Source organism: Girardinichthys multiradiatus, chromosome 1 (genome assembly GCF_021462225.1).
Source record: "Girardinichthys multiradiatus isolate DD_20200921_A chromosome 1, DD_fGirMul_XY1, whole genome shotgun sequence".
Taxonomy (NCBI): domain Eukaryota; kingdom Metazoa; phylum Chordata; class Actinopteri; order Cyprinodontiformes; family Goodeidae; genus Girardinichthys; species Girardinichthys multiradiatus.
Window position 1 is genome coordinate 16,307,732 of NC_061794.1, and position 22,571 is coordinate 16,330,302.

Below are 22,571 nucleotides of genomic sequence, written 5' to 3' on the forward strand. Positions count from 1 at the left end.
AGTTCTCCATCAACCTGTTTGAACTAACTAAAGATTTATTGAATTAGCTCCCACTAACAATCAACACAACTTCATCATTAATTCTCATTTTGAAAAAGAAGTATTTTAAGGTAAACTAAAAGGTAAGTGTAATATCACATGATCTAAATCAGCATCTCTACCATCATTAGTTTCACCCGGTTGGTGTTTTATCAGACCAGTACACTAGTACACTGATGTCTGCTGCTGATACCACCAATCACCTCTGCTCTCTGTAAACTCACCTCGACCTTTATTGTCCCTTTACTCTGTGTGTCTTTCCTGTACGTCGCTGTAGTTGTACTCCTCCACAGTTGATTTGCTTTAATTTAACTGTCTTTGTGTCTGTGTGTCTCCAGATGCCCAGTTTGTGCGGGTAGCGCCACTGTCTGAAACTGATAACCCAGAAGATGATAAAGTTTACGTGTTCTTCACTGAGCGTGCCCAGGAGGCAGAGGGGGCGGCTGGGAAGGTTCTGTACTCCAGAGTGGCACGCGTTTGCAAGGTACTATGTGTGTCTGTTAAGCACAGATAGTAAACGGATCAGGAGTTGTCTGCATGAAGTTTCTGCAAACGTGTTTTCCTGCCAGTTGATACGTGCGGGTTAGTGTGTCTGCACCGGTGTGCTGAAGTCATCAACACTGTGCTTGCTTCCCAATAAAACTGTGATTGTTCTTAGAAAAGTCTGTGTACAACAAACACTGTTTTTCATTGTTTTGATATCGAAACTAATTTGGCCTCAAAACGTTCACTGTTTCAACAGAAATAAATCATGAGTAAGTTGGTTGACAGAGATTTTATCTTCAGTCGCCTGTATTTTTATACTGCATTTGTTATCTGGGACTTCTACAGAAACGATGTTAAAATAAATATAATTTTAATAGTCTTTATAATTCATTTAATAATTTGCTGCTAAAAGCTCATTAAAAATCAAGAAACCTAAAAAATAAAATTCAAAGTAATTTTTTTGTTGATGTATGTGTGAATTTATTTATATACAACATTTAAACAATAGACATTGCCCAAAGGGTTTGAAAATTCAGTCAAACACACAGTTAAACACTTAAACAATAAAACAACAGAGTCAACAACCAAAATAAAGTTGATAAAAAGCCAAATACCACCCAGAATCATCAGATCTATTTAGATCTCATGTTCTGCTTTAGTTAAACACCAAGGAGAGAAGTCGGGTTTCCATAAATAAATAAATAAAAATACATAGTTTTACTAAAATCCAGATTAAAAAGAAAAGTTTTAAGTTTGCTTTTAAAAACTTCAGCACTCTCAGCTGCCCTCAAGCCTTTGAGAAGGTGAGGGTTGGAATAAGAGCCATAAGAGCCATACATTTTAGTTCTCATATTAGGACATAGATCTGAGGGGTCAGGAGAGCCTGTAGGATTGAAGCAAATCTAATAAATTGTTTAGGAGATATTTTATTCTTGAATAAAACAATATCTAAAAATCCTTAGATAGTGGACTATAAATGAGTTAAAGGTGAGAAAAAGTACCAAAAGCAGTTAAAAAAGACTTCAAAAGGCCTGGAAAGCAGCTGATCAAGATAACTTTGAAAGATGGCAACAATATGTAGCTCCTTTGAAATGAAAAATGAAGAAGTAGAGGAGAGTTATTATGTATTATTTTATTATCTTATTTGTATACCAAGACACTCAATGCTAAGACACACCTCTGGTACAAAATTAATAAGAATTCGTTTGTAACATTTTCCGTAAAGTCCCTAACACACACACACATAGACAGAACTGAAAACATTACCTCCTTAGCAGAGGTAAAAACTTTTTTTTCTTTATTTAACACTTTTACTTACCACGTTGACCTAAAATCGTGTTTTAATGTCAGCTTGAGGTTTACATGAACATATTTTAATTTGAGTCTTCTGAATCCTTGTGAAGAATGACATCGGTGGTCAGAGGAGTTTAGTGAATAAGTGGAGCACCTTCCAGAAGGCCCGTATGGTGTGTTCAGTTCCAGGACCAGACGGCCTGCAGACACATTTCGACCAGCTGCGTGAGTAAAACAAATGGCAAACACACTACACACACAATCAGACCTTAGCTACTAGAGTTACAACAGCTGGACCTCTGCCACTGAATGCTTCATAAACCAGGAATTGAGCTCAGCCAGTCTGTGTGTTTGTGTTCATACTGTTGGGGTTTTAAAAGAGTTTTCACACACTGAGGAAACCTAAAAGGGCTGGACTGCCGCCTTAGTCTACTGTACGTCTGCATAGCTAGACTGTTACCACAGAATGGCTGGTCACCTTCCGCTTCAGGTTGTGCTTCACCTCTGGTTGTCATGGTAACTGGCCTCAACATAGAGATTCTCAGAGTTTATTCATTATTAAGGATTCCCTTAATAGACAGATCTCTGGCTTAGGAGGCCACTGCCATATCCATTGGGCTGCTGGGGCTTTGTCGTTAATAAGTGGGTGGACAAAAACACCAACACTGAAAGAAACATGTGCAACAAGGCATAAACATGACCGTTTACAGCAGTGTAAAAGATTAGGGACATAAAATAGAGAGTTAAATGTAGCGTGAATGCTTGCGTTGACCTTCAGGTTATGGACCAGCATGCATCTCCTCCACCAATCTGCAGATATTCAGCCCTCACATTACCTTTTCTTCTCAGCTCTTGGAGAACCAAGTCTGTTGAAAAAAATAGACTGGCATGAAGCTAGTCTTATCTTAGCTGCTCATGTAAACAAAGGACCTTTAGAGTAAACAGAGAGACTTGTACTGTACATTAGCTTGTTTATGAACTACCTTAACTCATAAACAGTAAATCACATGCTCTTTCATGTGGTTCTTAAACAAACACACATGCAAAACTAAGAAGGACTTGAAAGCACACAAATAGTGAGTAATGCATGTTTTTAGTTGGTTGCACACATGTGCAGGCCTCAGCTTGTCTGTATATACAAAACCGTTTGGACTTGTCAGAAACATAAACATTTCCACCCAGCGGACCTGTGGCCATGTTTTACACATCTGATAAGACTCTATAGAAATTGTTTATGAATACACTTCAGCAACACAAACACATAAACCACAAATCCCACAAACAGGTAATTTACACACTGGGTTAGGAACGCTGCCCGTGTTTTGTTTACATCATGCTCTGCCGAACGGAGACACTATGAGTCCCATAAGCCTTCGATGCTCTGTGGGCCCCATATTCGAAAGTATTAATACCCCTTCAACTTTATCACATTTTTGCTGTATTACAACCACCAATATCTATCAGAATTTTTCCACAGATTCTCATTAAACCCATTAAAATTTTTTGATGCAGCAGTTGTAGCTCTGGCAGTATGTTTGAGACCGCTGTCCTGCTGGAAGGTTGACCTCTGACCTACTCTTATCGTTTGCCACATTAACTGTTTTTTTTCTAGTATTGCCGTTTATTCATCCCTTCTTTTATATAGTAACTGTTAATTTTCTCTTGTCCCTTCCAAAGCATGATGCTGCCACCACCATGTTTCACCATTGAGATTGTGTGTTCAGTGTGCTTTGCAGTGTTAGTTTTCCCACACCCAGTGTTTTGTATTTGGCCCAAAAAGTTCAATCTGGTCGCATTTTACCTGTGCTTTTTTAACACTGTGTCCCCACATGAGACGTGGCAAATTTTCAAAGGGGCTACTCGTAGTTTTTTTTTTTAAACAATGTCTTTCTTCTCACCATTCTTTCATAAAAAACAGATTTGAGCAGTGCATAAGAAATAGCTCTTCTGTCAACAGATTCTAGCACCTGAGCCTGGATCTCTGCAGCTCCCCCAGTCATCATGGGACTCTTGTCTGCTTCTCTAATTAATGCTGTCCTTACCCAGCCAGTCATTTTAGGTCTTGGAAGGTTTACAGCTATGCAATACTCTTCTTATAAGATCAAAAATCTTTTGTTGGGACTCCTTTTTGTGGCAGATATGAGCAGATTTTTTTTCCAGGCCTTTTTTAGTTTAGTTATTTGCCTTTAATTGATTACCATTTGTCTGAGATTGTTGACTCACATAGTTGATATTTTTTAACACCTTCCCTCTTAGTTTGTTTTTGAGCAAAGTATCTGGTCTGCAATCACCTCATGGCTTGATTCACTAGGCAGGGTTGCCTGCAGTTCATTGTTCTGTTGTTTTCGCTTCTGCTGTTGGAGTGGCTTTGTTCCCGTTTATATGTCTCACTTTCAATCATTCTTGTGGTTGAGGATGCCGCCGACAAGTCAAGCCTCACTGAACCAAAGTGATTCAAACACTGGTGAAGTTGAAGGTCAGGCAGTTCAGGCGTGAGTCTATCTCACAGGAAAGAGATTCTCAGAGGGTAACTGCTGCTGTCCTTGTTGTGGTTGATGCTATTGAGCAGAATAATGCGAGGAGGGTTTAGCACTGGAGACAGACAAGCCTCTGTGGCCTGCCAGTAGAGACAATAAAATATTTCCAGTTACTGTTTTCTCATCTGTTTTTGTTTGCGTGTAAAAGCTTTAGTTATGTTCCAAACAAAAGACAGCACAAGTAACCGCTTCCTAAACTGGAAAGACAAACATGTCTGTAACAGTTTGGGATGTTCCTGTTTGGGAGGGTAACAAACAGACTATATCTGCTTATTCTTTTATTAAGGTTCTAAAATTAGCATGAAAAATCAAAATCTTATAAAAAAATTGCTTTTTCTTTGTTAAAAATAACAAAGTATATATAACCTTTTATAATTAAATGTTTTTGAGAAATTATGCCAAAAATACACAAAAAGGAACAGCAAACAACATCCTTAACCTTAAAAAATTTGATTTCCTTAGTGTTTCTTTATACAGTAAAAGCACATATTTGCTCAGAAATTTGCATAAATTAATCATAAGAACTTTTAATGATTTATTTGAACACAAAGAATCACAATCATACAGACAGGCATAAATACATGCAGTACATACATCCCAGTGCCAAAAATATTAAATTTGGGTTAAGTCAGAGACGTGCCAAAAGCTTTATATACAGAAAAGGCCAGCGTTTGCTATTGTTTGGGTTGGGACAGCAAACTGTGTCTGACCTTCAGCCATCTGACTCAAAATGTCACCGTAAGAGGAAATGACATTAGTTAAGATGTTGTTGTTCACATTGAAACTAGTTTTACATTTCTCTGGACTAAAATGGCACTAAAAGTAGTCATTGTTTGAAAACCTACACTTCCAAGGTCAACCGAAATTTGTAGCTACCAACATGGACAAGCCAAATTACTTTTGGAGAAAAGTGTTATGGTCAAATAAGACAAAGACTGAACTGTCCACAGTAACAAGGAGAATGTTGGGCAGAATTAAGGCAAAGCTTTTAAACCAAGGAACACTGTACCAACTGTCTAGCATGGTGGTGGCTGCATCACACTGTGTGGCTGGTTCACGTTCAGTGTTACTGGCACATTGTGTAAGGTGATGACTGCCTATAAATTCTTAGGCTGGAGTTCAAGTCATTATTTGAAAACTTGAAACACTGTTACAATTTGATTTCAAAGTAAAGTTTGAAAAAGTAAAAGAAAGTCAAATAATAAAAAGATCAATATATTTATAGACAACCTCAGTGGACCCGTCTGTGAAACCCCTGAAATTTGCAGATGACACCAATGTTATTGGACTGATCCAGGACAGTGATGAGTCTGCATACAGACAGGAGGTGGATCGACAGGTACTCTGTTGTGGTCAGAACCACCTGAAACTTAACCCACTCAAGACTGTGGAGATGATGGTGGACTTTCAGAGAACTTCTTCTACACTGCCATAATTCAGTCTGTCTTGTCTTCGTCCATCTCAGTATGGTTTGTCTCACCCACAAAACAGGACACGTCCAGACTGCAACAAACAATCAGGTTTGCAGAGAGAATCATCAGGGCTGACCTTCCCTCCATCCAGGACAGGTCTAGGGTCACGAAAAGTCAGCTGAAATCTCAGCAGACCCCAAACACCCTGCACACAATCTATTTAGGCTTTTACCTTTAGGTCGGCGCTACAGAGCGCTGTCTGCTAAAAACAAGCCGCCACAAAGACAGTTTCTTCCCCCAGGCTGTTTCTCTGATGAACACTTGACCGACTCTTGTCAGAGTTCCAGAACAACACCATGCATACTTGGACTGATTTCATATTATATTGCATTGTAAAGTAAATTGTATATATCTGTATATTTAAAAAGATATTCTTTATTATTGAGAGCAAAGTGTACCGGAGTCAAATTCCTTGGTTGTCTGACCAAACTTGTCTGATTCTGACAAAGTTTATTTGAATAAATAATGTGTTCTATGTATAACTATATATATATTTTTAAATAAAGCCAAAATTAAGAGATATTTATACACCACTGATGGGTGGAAGTGGTAATGAAAAATGGGTGGAAGTGGTAATGAAAAAAACCTCCTAAATAATCAGTCCAACAAAATACTGATGGCTGTTTAGTTTTCATAACATGTAATGCCCCAAATTAATGACAACCATCCTCGACCTAAAACATGTAATGTCTCTTTTTAGAGCTTATTGTTTAAATCAATATCCGGATTATTCCGTGATTTAATCCGTATGCTTCAATATAGTTTCAAATAGGTCTGAGGTATATCAATTAACAAAAAAAAAAGATTGACTCCAAACATATTGCTTGAAGCAATGCTGTGAACCCCACTGGGATTATTATTATTGATCTCTTAAAGAGGCCGGAAGATAGCCGCTGGACCACAGTATCTACAAAGCTATTTAGAGAGAGTAAAATAAATCATTATTGTTGTCTGAATTGGTGTAGTCACAGTGAGCTACCAGCCTCTGCACAGACCCATCAACTGAATGGGTTATGTCACTTTATCTGTTAGGAATGCACAAGTTTCAGACTAGACATGCAAGACATTTTTATTTGTAAACTTAGCTTTAGTCGTCCTATTTCTTACATGTATTCTTCACGGTCTGATTGATATATTCCCGGCAGCACAGCAGATTTAGTTGTACCCGGTTTATCAGCTTTAATTTCTAGAAGTTCCTTAAAAGTAAGAAGATATAATTGTAGATGGACATTATGTTTTGGTCAGAAAGGCTTGTTAGACAAAAAGAAAAATATAGTTTGTAGAATTTATTTGCATGAACTTTTAAACCCGTATCTGTGATTTCTGGCTGCCAAATGTCTGTAACAGTGTGTGTTGTGTTTTTGATATGTTGTTTGGATACTGTTTCCTTCAGCTCTTATTCATGTTTTAGGATTGTTGTATCTTCTTTGTAGCATATAATGCATAATGCGATAAGAAAAAAAACCTCAAAAGAAATGATAAAAGGGAGATCCAGTTCACTTCTTGTTTGAACATTTAATATAAATTGCTGAACCATCAAGACTCCCGAGCCTTTCAGATGAATCTGAGATATGATTTGTTTCCACTATTTATTGACCTAATTACCTCATTAGTAATTACAGTTTGCTACAAGTGGTATGAAAACAGGTTTCGAAAGTGGGAGAGTAGGAAAATCATTTTTTTACTCCCTCCAGTGAGGCTGTCTAATCCATCACTGCTTGTTTGTGCTTGAAAGGAGCCCCAGTTTGTCAGAGAAAGAAAGAAAAATGGAAAGAATAGATGGGGAGAGAGGTGGAGCCATCAGTCAGATTAGCTGCAGGGGCAGGGAGGGAACAAGTGGGCTTTGACCTGACAAGAGAAGAGCAAGGATGGAGGCAGGGATGAGGAAAGGTGATGATGAGGGGTGTAAACTCTGTTATTGGTGTGTTATTGCTTTTATGCTGTTGACGAAAGGTTGAGGGAATAGAAGGAGCAGGAGAAAGAATATTAGAAGGAGCACTAGAAATAGACATGGCTTCAGGAGAGCAAAAATAAAATGAGAGAGAACAAAGTTATTTTTGAGAATGACTTAAAGAATGAAATCATGGGAATATTTCCAATGTGGCAGGTATTTCAAGGTTGCGTAAGACTTTAAAATTGGAAATTGCAAAAGCAAGGCTCTTCTTCTTGTGTGCAAGTGTCTTGTGCAGCCTGTTCTCTGCCATCAGTTTCTATTTAATCTAAACTGAAGTTGACTGGCACAAACTGACCTTTGACTTGTGTTTTGATTTATATTTTAGAGTTGCAAATAAGAAAAAGTGAGTGTAAATGTAGAAATAGAAAAAAAAGTAACAAATGCACAAATGGTCTCTCACTGGAGAGGATTTTTATCTGATTTAATGAAGACTTCATAAAGGGTTCTTACAAATTTCCATTTACAACTTCCATATTTTTCAGACTCAGTTTTCTAGATTTTCTAACATCAATTTACATGATCCTATGGACATTTCAGCACATAACAGAATGAGAAACAGAATATCCTTTATTGCCATTGTCACAACTACAGCAAAACTGTGAAAAACGTTATGTAACAAAAGATTTATATTTCTATTAATGGTAAATTGCCTGTACTTACATAGAGCTTTATCAAAGCCAAAGACCCCAAAGAGTTTTACACTACAATCAGTCATCCACCCATTCATACACACACATTCACACACTGACAGTGGTGAGCTACATTGTAGCCACAGCTGCTCTGGGGCAGACTAACAGAAGTGATGCTGCCATACAGTCTGCACCACCGAGCCCTCTGACCACCATCAGCAGGCAAGGCGGGTGAAGTGTCTTGCCCAAGGACACAACGACTGAGACAGAAAGCGTGGGGGTTCGAATCCACTGATTACAGGACAAAACCTTTACCACTGTCTCTTCTGTCGCCCTTTCATTAATGCATCAAAACAAAAGGTTCTCATAATTTTTGATCTATAAATGCACCAACTAACATGTACTTTGATTATCTTTTTTTATTGATTAATAAAAATCAGCTAGAAATTAGCGACCTACTGTATAATTCGATGCATACATGGGATAATCTGCTGAATCCTTGATTTAAAAAAAAAATTTAATTAAAACTGGTAGCTCTATCAAAGAACCAGCCAGTATTTTTGTCATGGAAAAATAAATCAAAACAGAAATCAGCATGTCAGACCAAACAGAAATCTGCAAATTGGATCTGCCAGGAAAAATTCCTGATTGGTACGTCTCTGCTTTAAGTGTCAGTTGTAGATTAATTTCACAGGAGTTTCAAAACTCATAAATTCAAGCCTTTGTTTGTCATCTTATCCAAACAAATCCAGCTAGTTAAATAGCTTTTCACAGATTCTTTTAAAGATAACTATGCTGAGATGTTTAAAAGTGATTAGAAAGGAGCAACCCATGGGAATGTTTAGAGATGCACCTGACTGGAAAACAGAGGTGAGATAAAATATATCATTGTAAGCGTGTCCATACCTCCTGTATTCTACACATTTTATCATGTCACAAACGCAATCTCCAATGTGTTTTGTTAATGTCTATCAGTGTATAAAGTGCAACTTGTATTGCATTTTATAGACTATACACAAGTACTATATGTGTTATGATGTTAAAGAAAACGTTTAAAAACACATCATCCCCAAAAATGAAAGTGGTGGGGTTGCTTTTAATTCAGCAGAAACAAGGAAGTTGGTAAGATGCTGGAAAGAGATGGATAAGGCTAAATATAGTACAAGAAAAACTTATAAAGATTACAAAAGACTTGGATTACCCTTCCAGCTGAATTACACCCTTAAATATACAGCCAGAGCCACATTGGAATGATAGATCAAATATTATGGGTTAGAATGGATCAGTCTGAGCCTGAACCTAAATCCAATTGAGAATCTATATCAAAATTTATAAGCTGTTGTCCAGAGCCATTTACCACCCAATCTGACTAAGCTTGAGTTTTTGTCATGACAAATGAGCATAAAAAAACCCCACCTGATTCTACATCTGAAAACTGGTAGAAACAGATGCAGCGTAAAGTGGTTCTAAACATATTGACTCAGGGAAGCTGAGTTTCAACACTTTTCAGATTTTTGTTTGTAAAAACGTATTTTGCAGTACTGGGTCAGTAACGAAGGATGGAGACAGAGGAGCGGATAGATTAGGACCACGGACCGAGGGGGTTAAAGAACCAGACAAGATGGACTATTACTGGTAAATTACTGTAAGATGGCGCACTCAAGATGAGAGGAGGAAGAGTTGACAAGATGTTGGTATTCGGGGTGGCTGGACTGAGAGGGAGGGAACAACAGTGGAGACATGAGGAGAATAGGGGTATTTGCCTGGGGGGCTCTGACCAGACAATTAGGATGAGCACAAGGCGGAGGAAGATGGGGGCTGAGACTGCAGGTCTGCGGGCTAGACAAGACTATCTTCCTTCAGGGGGGAAGGGGCTGTGTTTTGTTTAGAGAAGAAGACACAATAATAATCCTCTGGAGAAAATAGGACAGACAGACAGATGGATGAGAAAATAAACGGAAAGGAAGATCGCATGATGGACGGATAAAGACTGGGAGGGGCAGTGAAAGTAAGAAACAATGAAAGCAAGTGACTCCTTAATGGAATGTGGGAAGTTGAGGTGGAATGGTGTGGAAAGAGACTTAGAGTAATCACCTGATGAAACGTTTAGAAACAGAAAGCGACAAGGAAGATTCAGAGGGAGACAAATAAAAGCACTTTAAACTGAGGGAAGGGTGTGGTTAGATCAGCGCTGCATCCTCCTTGATTTATTAAACTCATTTGGTCTTCAAAAGACAGGTCAGAATGAACAGGCAGATGCTTGCTGATCTCATGTGTGCTGAGATGGACAAGGGTGTGTTTTGTTCACCCCCATTAACAATTTATGACAAGAAAGCCAGTACAGTTTAATCCAGCAGGCAAAGACATGGAAGATTGATAGACTCTCTATATCAGTTATGATTTAAACTCGTGATTTATACTCATGAATGAGCCATAAATAACTGAGGTTGCTTCTATAAAGGTCTGTTAAAAGAAAATTGTTGAGCTGTGTCTTCCAACCTTCAGCAATGTTTTCAAGTGGAGATGAATGCACAATGAGTGCGGAAAAGCAGGAAAGTATCTTTGAAGCTCAAGGCAAGGATTCAGATTTTCCCTACAGGGATAAACCAAAGTTTTTATTAACTTTACACAGTACTTCTTCAATACTGAGCTCAGTTTATTTACTTTTACGTGCTGTGAGGTCTTCTTTTCCCCAGCTTTGAACACTGCACTTTATTAAACACAGAAAGTTGATATTTCTAAATCTTTAGATCTTGTTTCTGTCATTCCTGGCACTTTTTCACTGAATATATTTTGTACTGCGTTAACTCTTTCGGTGCGGATGGTCCAAATTATGTAAAGAACATTGAATCTGGCAGAACCTGCATAAAGTTTTCTTTCTTTTGAATTCTGTGAGTAGATTAAAAAAAACAGATTTGCTGTTAACATAAATGAGGTAGACCTAATAATAAAATGTGTTTATGCATGCTAATTTTATCATTTACTGTAGCTCGCCTTTTTTTAACCACACACACTGACTTCAGAAGATTTACCCAAATGACCTTTGAGTTGGAAACCAGCTAGTACTTAGATAAATTGTGCTCCTGTGTTATATTATAAAACAATATGCCAATCTTTTAACACCTCATTAAGCTTTGTTGAATAGATTGTAAAAACAAAAAAGAAAAGAGTAGGGCACAAGCTTTATGGGAACGCTGGGCAATAAGGAGAAAAGCAGCCAATAGGCTGGTACCTCTGGAGGAGCTGCAGAGATCCACAGCTCAGGTGGGAAAACTTGTTAACCGGACAACTGCACTTCAAAAACTGGCAGTCCTCTCTGGTTAAATGCACCTATTTAATCTCTTAAACTTCACTTGTTACAATGAGTTTTTTATGTTTATGTGTACCCTGACTGTTCTTAAGCCTGTAAGAGTTGAGACCATGCAAATCTGAAAGTTGATTTTCCTCATAGTTGTAAGGCAGCTTTTAAGCTTTTGTTTCTAAGTTAAGATATATAACATTTATTACAGTGTATTAGTTGTACACTCAACAAATCTGGCTTTAATTGAAGAGTAGCAAGAAGAAAGGCAGACAGAAGATGTTCTATTCAAAGTCTGCTACATGTTATGTAAAGCACACAGAAAACACGAAGAATGTCGTTTGATCAGATGAGGCCAAAACTGAACTGTCCGGCTTTCGTGCAAAACGCTATGTGTGTGTACCAACTACATATTGAAACACAGTGGTGGCTGCATCATGGGAATGTTTTTCTTCAGCAGGAACAGCAAAGCTGGTCAGAATTGATGGGAAAATTTATGTAGATTGAGAATTCAATTGAGAATCTGTGTCCCGACCCCAAAAAATGCTTTATTGACTTTTCAGATTTTATTTTAATTTTTTTCAAATTGTGAAATCCATAAATACCATCTCACCCACTTTACCATTATTTACCTTTTTGTGTTTGTTAATGTGACAAAATGTGAAAAAACATTAAATGGTGTGAATATGTTTACCAACCACTGTAAAGTCTTATTTATCATGCCAAAGCTCAGGCTTGTTTCCAGCAAGCATACCTCTACCACTACGCTTGATCTCTGTTATGGACAAATATGTTTCTTTTCAACCATAGAAGTGCTGTGGAGGGTTGGTGGTCTGGTGTCCATTGGGGTACACTTTCAAATTCGCTTCTTCCACTCTTTTTTTAGGCTTGGAGAGATAGAAAAACACTTAAATGGGATCCACCGTTGGTTGAATAGCTCTAAATCTTGCTGTTTAAATCTCCCACTACTTCTGTTTTTAGTCTGGCTATCATTCCTACTTTGAAAATATGGCATAGCTTTAGAAAAAAATAATAGAACATGGAGCATATACATCATACAGAGTTATCTACAGTTATAAAGCAAGCCTGTCATAAAAAAGCCTTTAAGTTAAATAGAAAGGGAGTGAAAAGAGAAGATAATGGTAATCATTAATTATAGGAGCTGAAGAGTTGGTTCTTTGAAAGATGTGACCCTGAAAAGAGAACCACATCGGGGTAAAACCACATCGTAAGCAAAGACAGAAAAAGTCAAAAGAAGAAGAAAGATCTCATTTACACTTTAAAATATGGATAAATATAGAAAACAAATCAACATTTGTTATAGGATTTAAAGTAGCAATGTACAAGCTACAGGCTGGAGGCTACTCATCATGTATAAGTGCTACATCCTAAATTTGTCTGTGCGCGGTGAGATTATGTCGATGCATGCGTTGTTGTGATGATTCGAGATTAGTCATCTTTTCATGGAGGCCACCTGAAGCTGCAGGAACGACAGGAATGTGGGAACTCTAATACTGTCTTCATCAACACACTACTTCAAAGTGGGAAAAGAGGCATTGTGACCTGTATTTATGCCCTTCACCATTAGAAATAAATATTACTGCAATCAAACACAAAACTTGTTAATAATCCTCACCTGTCATTCTCTCTATTTGCTACATAATATGTGAATATCAACACTCTCAAACAAAAGTTTAGTAGACCCAACTTCTTTCCATTTAGTTCTTCTTGTTAAATAAATATACTTTTCCCTATTACCTCAAAGCCAGTTATTCATACAGGCAATCTTGTGCTGCGCTGCAGACTGTCTCAACATCAGCCGGGGCTCTGAGAGTTTCTAAGACTCTCAAAGCTGTTTGGCAAACACACCCCAGAAGCCGAATCAAGTCATGTATTTATAGATTATCACAGCATGCCTCCCAGAAAACAAAGCACTCTGTTCTCTACTGTTGTGATAGGACGATAAAACATTCCCTCGCTCTTATCTCAGACAAAAGTGCCGAATCAGAAACGTTTTGATTTATTGTGATTTAAAAAACTATGAAAGCCAAGGCCTTGTCTGATCCAAGACAGGAAATAACTGAATGCTACAAGGAGGTGCAAAATAGAAATTTGTTTGTTGAAAAAGGCAAAAATGCATAGTTAAAATATTGTTTCCAAAGATGAAATGAAATTTTGAATATTTGCCAAAGTTAGACATGGAGTTGTCGTTCCTCATTAAATTGTTAGATTTGAAGAAACACATGTGCACATCTTTTTTTGTACAGTTTGCAGATTTTTCCCTCACCAACATAACTCCTCTGTGAGGAGAAAGCCACTATTTTGGAAAAGGAAGTTAGGTTTATGCAAACCAAATTTAGTTAGGTGGTTGGACAAAAGTACATTAAAATTTAGGAAGGAAACGATAGATGCATTAGTACTGAAAATATCCGGCACAGCCCTGTTGGTTTGGTACGCACACACTGTACCAAACCAATACGCCATTGTTTTATACCTGAACATATGAAGAACATCAATGTGTGGAACAACATGCACAATGCAATGTTCTGTTGTGTAGTTTTAAAAGTGGCACCAAAGAAAAACAGAGAAGACTCCCAACTATCACCAACCTTCTATTTGGGAACACAAAGTATTTTTTGCAGCCACAGTGGAGAAGAATTGTGGACCGAACCAAAACTGTGTCAGCATACGCATTTTTCAGAAGCCACAAGGTACGTAGCTAGCTTGGCACTTACCTAATTTATTCACCTGGAACAACATCAAGTTGAATGTAAACTGGTACCGGAGAAAAATCAGCTAAGGTTCAAATCCACACAGCATTTCATATGCGACAACACACTGGTATTTGTACAGTCATGAAGAATCCTTCTGACCTGAGGGAACTTCTAAACAGCTGCACTTTCATGGTGCATTCAAGTGCATCTTGTTCACATGATTATCTAAATATCAAAACAACTCCAAAGTAACTTTTTTATTCTTAATTGTCAGCATGATCAGATTTCAAAAAAATGATTGTCATGTAAGAGTAAATCTTACATGCACCCAAATCAGAAAGCCTGTGATTAACATCAAAATAAGCTGTTAACTTCACATTCTGCGCTTAAAAACATCAGTCAGTTCAAAGTTCTCAAAAATGTGACCTCCACTCATGAACGTGTTTATTTGAACTCGTTCATGCACAACACTGGTGAGCTGATGATGCAAATTGCACCAGTCTGCTAGACTTGATGGGCAGGATAGCCTCTGCAACAATAAAAGATGGGCACAACAATTGGCCAATATACCAGTTCAAACCCATGTAGGCTTTGACCGCTGACTGGGGGAAAGGAGTCGCACAGATTTTTATACACAATTCTCCTGTTACTTGGTCTTAATGAGATGCGACAGGTGATCCTCATCTCCTAAATGCTGTTTGTTCTAAAGGAACATTCTACTTCATCAGAGTCCTCGGACTGAGAAAAACATTTTATTTTTATTGTTTTATATTTATGAAATGATAAATAAATGACTTGGTATCTGTTGGTATCTACATCAAGTTATGCATAAGAGAGCTTGTTAGCGAACTATCTCTTTTTTTATGAACATAAATCCTTCCCCAAAAGGTCTTTAAAATAAGTGAGACTTCAGTCTGGACCATTTTAATGGTCTGGGTTGTTGACAGTTTCTCCTCTTCCAAAACAGCCAAGACAGAGACATTATGATCCTGAGCCTGCTTATTCTGATCAAGGAATGTCATTTTTCAATTGCATTTAAATAAAAACGTTCGTTCGTTCGTCGTCTTCCGCTTATCCGGGACCGGATATGTGTATGTTTTTAAACAGTGGACATTTTATACATCTAACCTATAGTTTCCAACAATCTAGTTTGAATTCATTTACTGCACATAGAAATATATCTAATTCTACCTGTTGTGAGATGAATTTAAATTGCTCTGGTTTCAAAGGATGATCTTGCTAAGACAGACAGATGGAGAGAGCAACAATCTCCACCTGACTTCACTGCTTGAGAGAACACAGCTTGAGCAACACCAGAGCGAGAAAAACCCGGATAATGTTGTGAACTGCTGTTTTTAAAAATGAGGAGCGAAGACTGAGGCACGGCGTTGGTGTGTGTAACAGCAGGTGTTGTTCTCCTGCAGTGGACTCAGCCCTCAGCTCTCCCACTGCGGCCTGTTATTAATGGCTACAGATTCATTACAAGCAGCCAGTCAGCCATGCTGCCTGTACGCCCAACGCTATTAGTCACAGAGTCCGCATGATAGATGTCTATGCAGGAGAACACAGGATGAATACAAAGTGTCTAACTTAAACACACAAAACATAAGTCTTCACACAGGCCATAAATATTGCTCAGACACATACAGTGCAATTTTACTAATGTTTTATTTTGTTTCTCCTTTTCTTATGGTTGCCTGAATCCTCCTTTCTTGACTCTTCTCCATTCAGAGGACATCTTTATTCTACATGGGAAAGACAAGAAGAATCCTCTCATCTATGGCCTGTTCACAACTTCAAGGTATTTCCTCCATATTATAGAAACAATAGGAGTGGAGTACTATTTAATTCTAATTTATGAACATCCTCACACATGTGCTGTGTGTGTGTGTGAGAGAGAGAGAGTGTGTGTGTGTTGGAAATTCAAAGAAATTTACAGTGGATGAGCAGTTTGTCCTCCTACACAGGCAGTTGGGAACTTTGAGTTAAAGATATTCATTAGCTCTTTTTGCAGATACCAGGGCATTGAAATCCATGCCTTGCTGCAACAGTTTATGGGAGTAAAGCTTGACTGTCAAAGGGAAGAAAAAATATGGAGTATTAAAAAACTGTAAGAGACGTAAAACCATGAAACTACAAACATCACTCCCTTTGAAGGCCTGGAAAGCATCCAAAGGGAGGCACCAAGTCACATGCCCAGACCACCTCAACTGACTACTTTCAATAAGAAGGAGCAGTGTTTCTACTCTGAGGATCCCCCAGTTATCAGAGCTCCTAACCGTAGCTCTTATACTGAGTCTAGCCGACCTACTATTCAGCTCATGTCTTTCTGTAGAAACAGATCAGAGCTGCACCGCGTGACTGAATGTGGTCCCGATCTGTCTGTCCACCTCCAGGTTCCTTCATCCTTCCGTCATCACTCAGGAATAACCCCTTTCACACTGACTACGTTCCGTGTCTGCTCCATCATCCGTCACAAATTGTGCTGTGCAGCAATCCACACTGGATGCCTTTTTAGTATCCATTCATGTATACAACAACAGCACAGGCAAATGCACTCGCGAGATCTCAAGTTCACAGGAGACTAGCAAGTTCACATGGGAAGTCGAGAGTTCACGGAGGAACAGCAATGAATATAAAGAGCTGCAAGTAAAGAAAAGACCTTGTGTCACTGGTTCTGACGTAATGCTCACCTTTTTCTGGATGATAACCATCGCTTGCACCTACATGTGGATTCTTCTCATCGTTTCTGTCCTCATGATTTGCGTCATATGACAGAAGCCCACACACTGCTTGTTGGGGGCATATTCTGTCAAGAAGAGCATCAAGTTATTTTTTTACACCACCAAATTAGAGTGTGAAAGCATGTCCATTTGTACTTAACAATGCATGGTTTAATATTAACACAATGAGAATATTTATTATTCTCTGTATTATTATTATTTTTTATTTACTTTTATGTTTATAAAAGTCAAAGGTCAAAGAAGGTCTTGGCGTCTGAATTCCCTCAAGACATCTGGTGTAGTAAGGTATACCTGCAGCTTTAGAGGTTTCTCTCCCTGATGGCATAGCACTCCCCTGCAAACCGCTCTTGGCCGGAAGACACCAACAGAACCTCCATCATCTGCAAAAAGCAGATGAGCCCCTGACGTTCCCGAACCAGATCCCTGCCTGCCCATAAATAGCCCTAAGATCCTGCTCATGAACACCATAAACATGATCGGCAACGAGGGACAGCCATGTTTACTTCAAATTGGGAACAAGCTCAACTTTGTGCCTTTGCGTAAAAAAGGACATATTAGGAAATAATTAAAATATTATCTAATCTTCCAAAAATGAATCCTAAATCAAAGCCTTTACGTTAATTAGCTTGTTCTTTTATTTGACAAAAAAGATTTGCCAGTCTGGAGAAACAGTATGGAGAAACAGCTTTAAACAGTTTTAAATGGGCAGCTGGCAACACAGTGAAAAGCAGATTGGAGAGATGCATATTTAGTTTTAGTTTGACTCTCTTTCTTTGGATTTAACTTTTCAGTCATTTGGTAATTAGGATTAGATATGCTGCACTTTTACAGGAGTAAGCTGTTTCTGCTTTTGAGAAGATTTCAGCTGCTGTGGTCAGTTTCCTCCTGATTCACTTCATCATATTCTCAGTGGAAAACAGGTGTGAATTGCAGGGAGACCAGTCAAGCATATGCTGCACAGCCATGCAGAATAACATGTGGGATTTTCCTGCTGAAATAATCACAGATCCTTTCATCCTGAGAGCAGCATAATTTTTACCAACACTTTAATACTGGCTCCTGCATTGATGGTACCTCCCCTTTTACCATGTTAGCCATGCTAGCCATGCTAGCCATGCCTGTCATGCGCACAGTGTGATGATGAATCCCCATATTGTCTCATCTGACCACAGAACATCTATACTTTCTGTTTTTGTGATTCTGTACAGAATTGTCATAAGGTTTAATTCATGCTTCACATAATTTTGGTTTCATTTTTGGATACAGCCACAAACTGTTGATGGGGAATGTTCTCTCAGGTACTACTGCGCCAATAAGGCTGAGGTGATCATAGAAGTTTATATGTGTTTATGTTGTTTGACTCCAGGACAGATCAATAAATAATGTACATAAATAATTAACATATTACAGTTTTCTAAGTCAGCGGTCTCAGGATCTCCCCATGCTCTTTGGGTTCATTTTAAAATTGTTTGTAACCATTATGGAATTTGTATTTGTAAACTGTTTAGACAAAAAATAAATACAATTTTAGAAGCTAATAACAATATTCATGTTTTAAATTAAACCACTGGTTACAGTGAAGGAAACTATGTGGTTTAAATCAGTGAGCATTCCTGCACTGACCAGATGGCACTTTAAATATCACTGACAACCAAAAGCAGAAATTCCTGTGGTTCCTGAAATTCCCATTCAATAACAACATTTTGATCCTAACAACTGCACATGTAAAAGTCTTCCTTATGTGTCTGCATGATAAGATCTTTAATGCATTTTTCAGGATTGTAAATGTTTTTCTTCTTTAACTTGAAGAAACAAGATGATGTGATCATCTTCAGTTCTGTATCATTTTTAGATCCTTTAGCAAAAACAACATTTGGATTGTTCTGCATTTTAGTCAATGTGACATGATGCTTCTCCACGAAGAGTGTGTCTGTGACAGGATGCGAAGGCCTCATAACACACTGTGGTGCATGACACACAGATATTGGTGTCACGTGTTGTCGGTTACACACTACTTGCTCTTTCTCATGTCACTCTGTCATGAATGAAACAATTGTTCATTCATTTGTGTTAACAAGGAGCTCTCATCACATCATCATCATGTGTGAATTGACTTTGGGGACCAGTCTGTCCCAAATTAGCATTTTTCACACATAAACAAACATGCAGGGCAGAGATGGAACAAAGTCCACAACTGGATTCATATAAACAGACACAGTGCCTTGTAAAAGTATGTGTACATTTGTATTCAGCCCCCTTTACTCTGATACACCTAGTTAAAATTCAATGCTACTAAGTGCATGTTGGTTACTTAGATGGTAAATATAATCTGCCTTTCAGCTGTTGTTAGAAAACATTGGTGAACAAACACCACCGTGAAGACCAAGGAGCACAGCAGAAAGTTCAGGGATAAAGTTAGGAAGACATTTAAAGCAGGTTTAGCTTATAAAACAATCTCCTAAGGTTTGAATATCTTACAGAGCACTGTTCAATCTACAATTTGAAAACTAAAAAAATATGGCAGCCACGAACCTACCAATACATAATACTCAAAACTGGGCAGGGAGAGAAGCAGGAGGAGTTGCAAAGATTCAAAGCTCAGGTGGTGGATTTCTCAACAGGTCAACTTTTAGTTGTGACCTCCACAAATCTGAACTTTGTTTGAAGAAGCAAACCAATGTTTTGCAAGTAGCATGTATGGGACACAGCAAGCATGTGGAGGAAGGTGCCTCTAGCTAACACTGCACATAACCCTGAACACATCATCCCTTTGATTAAACATGGAGGTGGGAGCATCATGTTTTGGCGATGCCTTTATTCAACACAGACAAGGAAGCTGGATGGAGCTAAATGCAGACAAATACTGAAAATGTTTTGAGGTTGCAATTAACATGATACTGAGATGGACTGGGAGACTGGCAATGACCCTAAGCTCACAGCCAGAGCTGCATGGTTTAAAAGAAAGTATATTAACATGTTAGAAAGACCCAATTAAAGTCCAGATCTAAATCCATTTGAGAATTTATGGCAACAGTTAAAGCTTGAATCTCTAATCTGACTGAGCTTTAGGTATTTTGCAAAGAACTGGCAAGATTTTTGTCCTTGGATGTTCAAAGCTGGTAGGCATACCCCCAAACACTTGCAGCTGTAATTGCAGGAAGAAAGAAATGAAAGTGGCTGATGTAAGAAAAAAAACAGGCTCATGGAGACTTGGTCAGATGTCATACACCAAAGAGTAGGCAGTGTCTGAAATAATGGTTTAGGAAAAAGTTAGTAAAAGAGGGAAAACATGAGCACCCTCGTGGCTAACTAAGGCAGCCTGGATTTCCTCATTTTCTCCACATTGCTGCTGGCATCAAACACTCTTAGAGTTAACAGCGTTTCTAAACTAGACCCCAGAGCGCCACAGTAGCATGACTGCATTTGGCATGGCTGAGTAGGGTGTTGGCCTGTTTTGGGGGATTTGGAAAGTGTCTGGAATCTTAGCAGGGAATGGACAGAAATCCAAAGCATCGCACAGGGTGGGGTCCCAACCACAGAGGTCTCGGGTGAAGAGGGGTCACTCCTTCTGAATGGAAACTTGTCCCTGTGACAAAGTCATGATTACTCTCACCTTCTGACTTTATAATAAAAACTGTGAATCTGCCATCTGTTTTTCCCTGTTATTATTTATTTTCATTTTTTTTATTAAGCTTCTAGGTTTTTTTATTTTATTTTGGAAGCTACCCTACTGCTAAACAATGCTTTCTCTAACTTTATATGTCTAAATAGTGAATGTAGGTTTAATATAGTTTTTTGTGGCTTTGTCGTTATTATTCTTCAGACTCAGCGATGTGTCAGACTCTGACCAACTGGTTGGCAGTGGGGAGGAATGAAAGAAAGATTCCTCCAGAGGAGCGTCAGAGCATACGTGCTGCATATGTGTCACCCAAATGACCCTAGGGAAACCATTCTAAGTCATCACAACGTGGCTCTCCGCTCTGGCCTGTTTCTACTTTAGTGAATTTTTTTCCTTAAATAAGCTTTTGTCGGAAACCTTTTCCCGAACTGAAGATGTTGGCTGTAGTTGTTGGTATGTTTTGTGGTACAGGTCTTCTCAAGGCACCACATTTAAATATTTTGACTGCCGTCTTGAAGAGGTCATTGAAAGTAAAAAGAAAGCCACAATGAGTCACTTCTTTTCATATCCAGTGCCAGACAGATGTTTATTCACACTCATTATGGACATGAATCTCATAGGGATTTAGGACTGATTTATTGAACAGTTCTTTTTCATGGTGGAATAAGCATAAAACAAACATCTGCAATTAATTAAAAAAACAAGACTTTGATGCAAAAGTTTACATCTATTTTGATTTTCATCTAATCCTTGCAGGGTCAAAATTATACAATAAATATCCCTAGCAAGTTGCTGTTCAACCGCATTTTGTGGCTAACAAGAAACTTATGACATGCTTCTGGTTTGATATTTGCCCATTTATCTTCATAGAAATGGTAAAGCTATTTTAACTTGGTTGGTTTCCTGGCGCAAACCCAGCTTTTAAGCACTGGGCACACATTTTGAAAATAACTGAGGCCAGGGCTTTTCCAAAGCTTGATGCCAGTCTACATTATCCGTTCCAAAACCAGTTCTGATATGCGTTTAAGGAACACCCTGTTGTGTCTAAATTTTAACCGTCTGGCTTAAACTGTCACCATCAAATGAAAAGAGAACAATCCAAGAATCAACAAGGTTCAAACCTGCTGAAAACTAGTAACATTTTTCTCAGTGAAGCGGGTTTCACATCTCCACAGACTGAGATGGTTCCGACCAAAAAATAACATTTTGCCCCCAGTGAAAAGAAGTATACTTGAAAGAGGCCTTAAGAGTACTGTTTTCATTGGTAAACATGGTGGAGAAAGCATAATGCTGAGGGTTTGTTTTGCTGCCAGTGGTACGGCCTATTACACATATGAAATAATGAAGAAGTAAGACTACTTTCACCTTTTTTCCACTCCCCCTCAAAATAATCCTATAACCCATTGGTCCCAAGCTATTGCTCACCCCCTGACTGGACTCTTCCCAGATATCTTTGCGTAACAACTCACACGCTACGCTCGTCAGTGCTTCAGAAAGTATTAGCGTATTTATTCATTGATCCGTGGCCCAGCACAAGTAAACACACTACCCCTGTAGTAGATGGTTGAAACTGGGACACATCACACAACAGCGCAGTGATCCTAAACACGCATAAAATCTGGTTCCAGAATGGAGTTATCAGGCTAGCATTAAGCTTAATTAAGAAAATTTCATGATAAATTAGCCAGATGTGTGATGAAAGTTTGAAAATGATAGTCAGCAGGTGGTGGAGGCGCAATTACATAAATGAGCATTTATGCAAATATTTATTGGGATGTATGTACAG

General features: G+C 38.4%; 1 protein-coding gene across 2 annotated transcripts in view; it reads left to right on the forward strand.

Annotated features, from left to right (window-relative positions):
- The window catches only part of sema3h (sema domain, immunoglobulin domain (Ig), short basic domain, secreted, (semaphorin) 3H), a 105,344-nt gene that overhangs the window by 76,245 nt on the left and 6,528 nt on the right, over nucleotides 1-22,571 (forward strand). For both annotated transcript variants that reach the window (XM_047369319.1, XM_047369325.1), the window contains exons 7-9: nucleotides 378-523; nucleotides 1,929-2,043; nucleotides 16,154-16,223. In XM_047369319.1, the coding sequence (XP_047225275.1) occupies nucleotides 378-523; nucleotides 1,929-2,043; nucleotides 16,154-16,223 (331 nt within the window). The remainder of the gene's footprint in view (nucleotides 1-377; nucleotides 524-1,928; nucleotides 2,044-16,153; nucleotides 16,224-22,571) is intronic.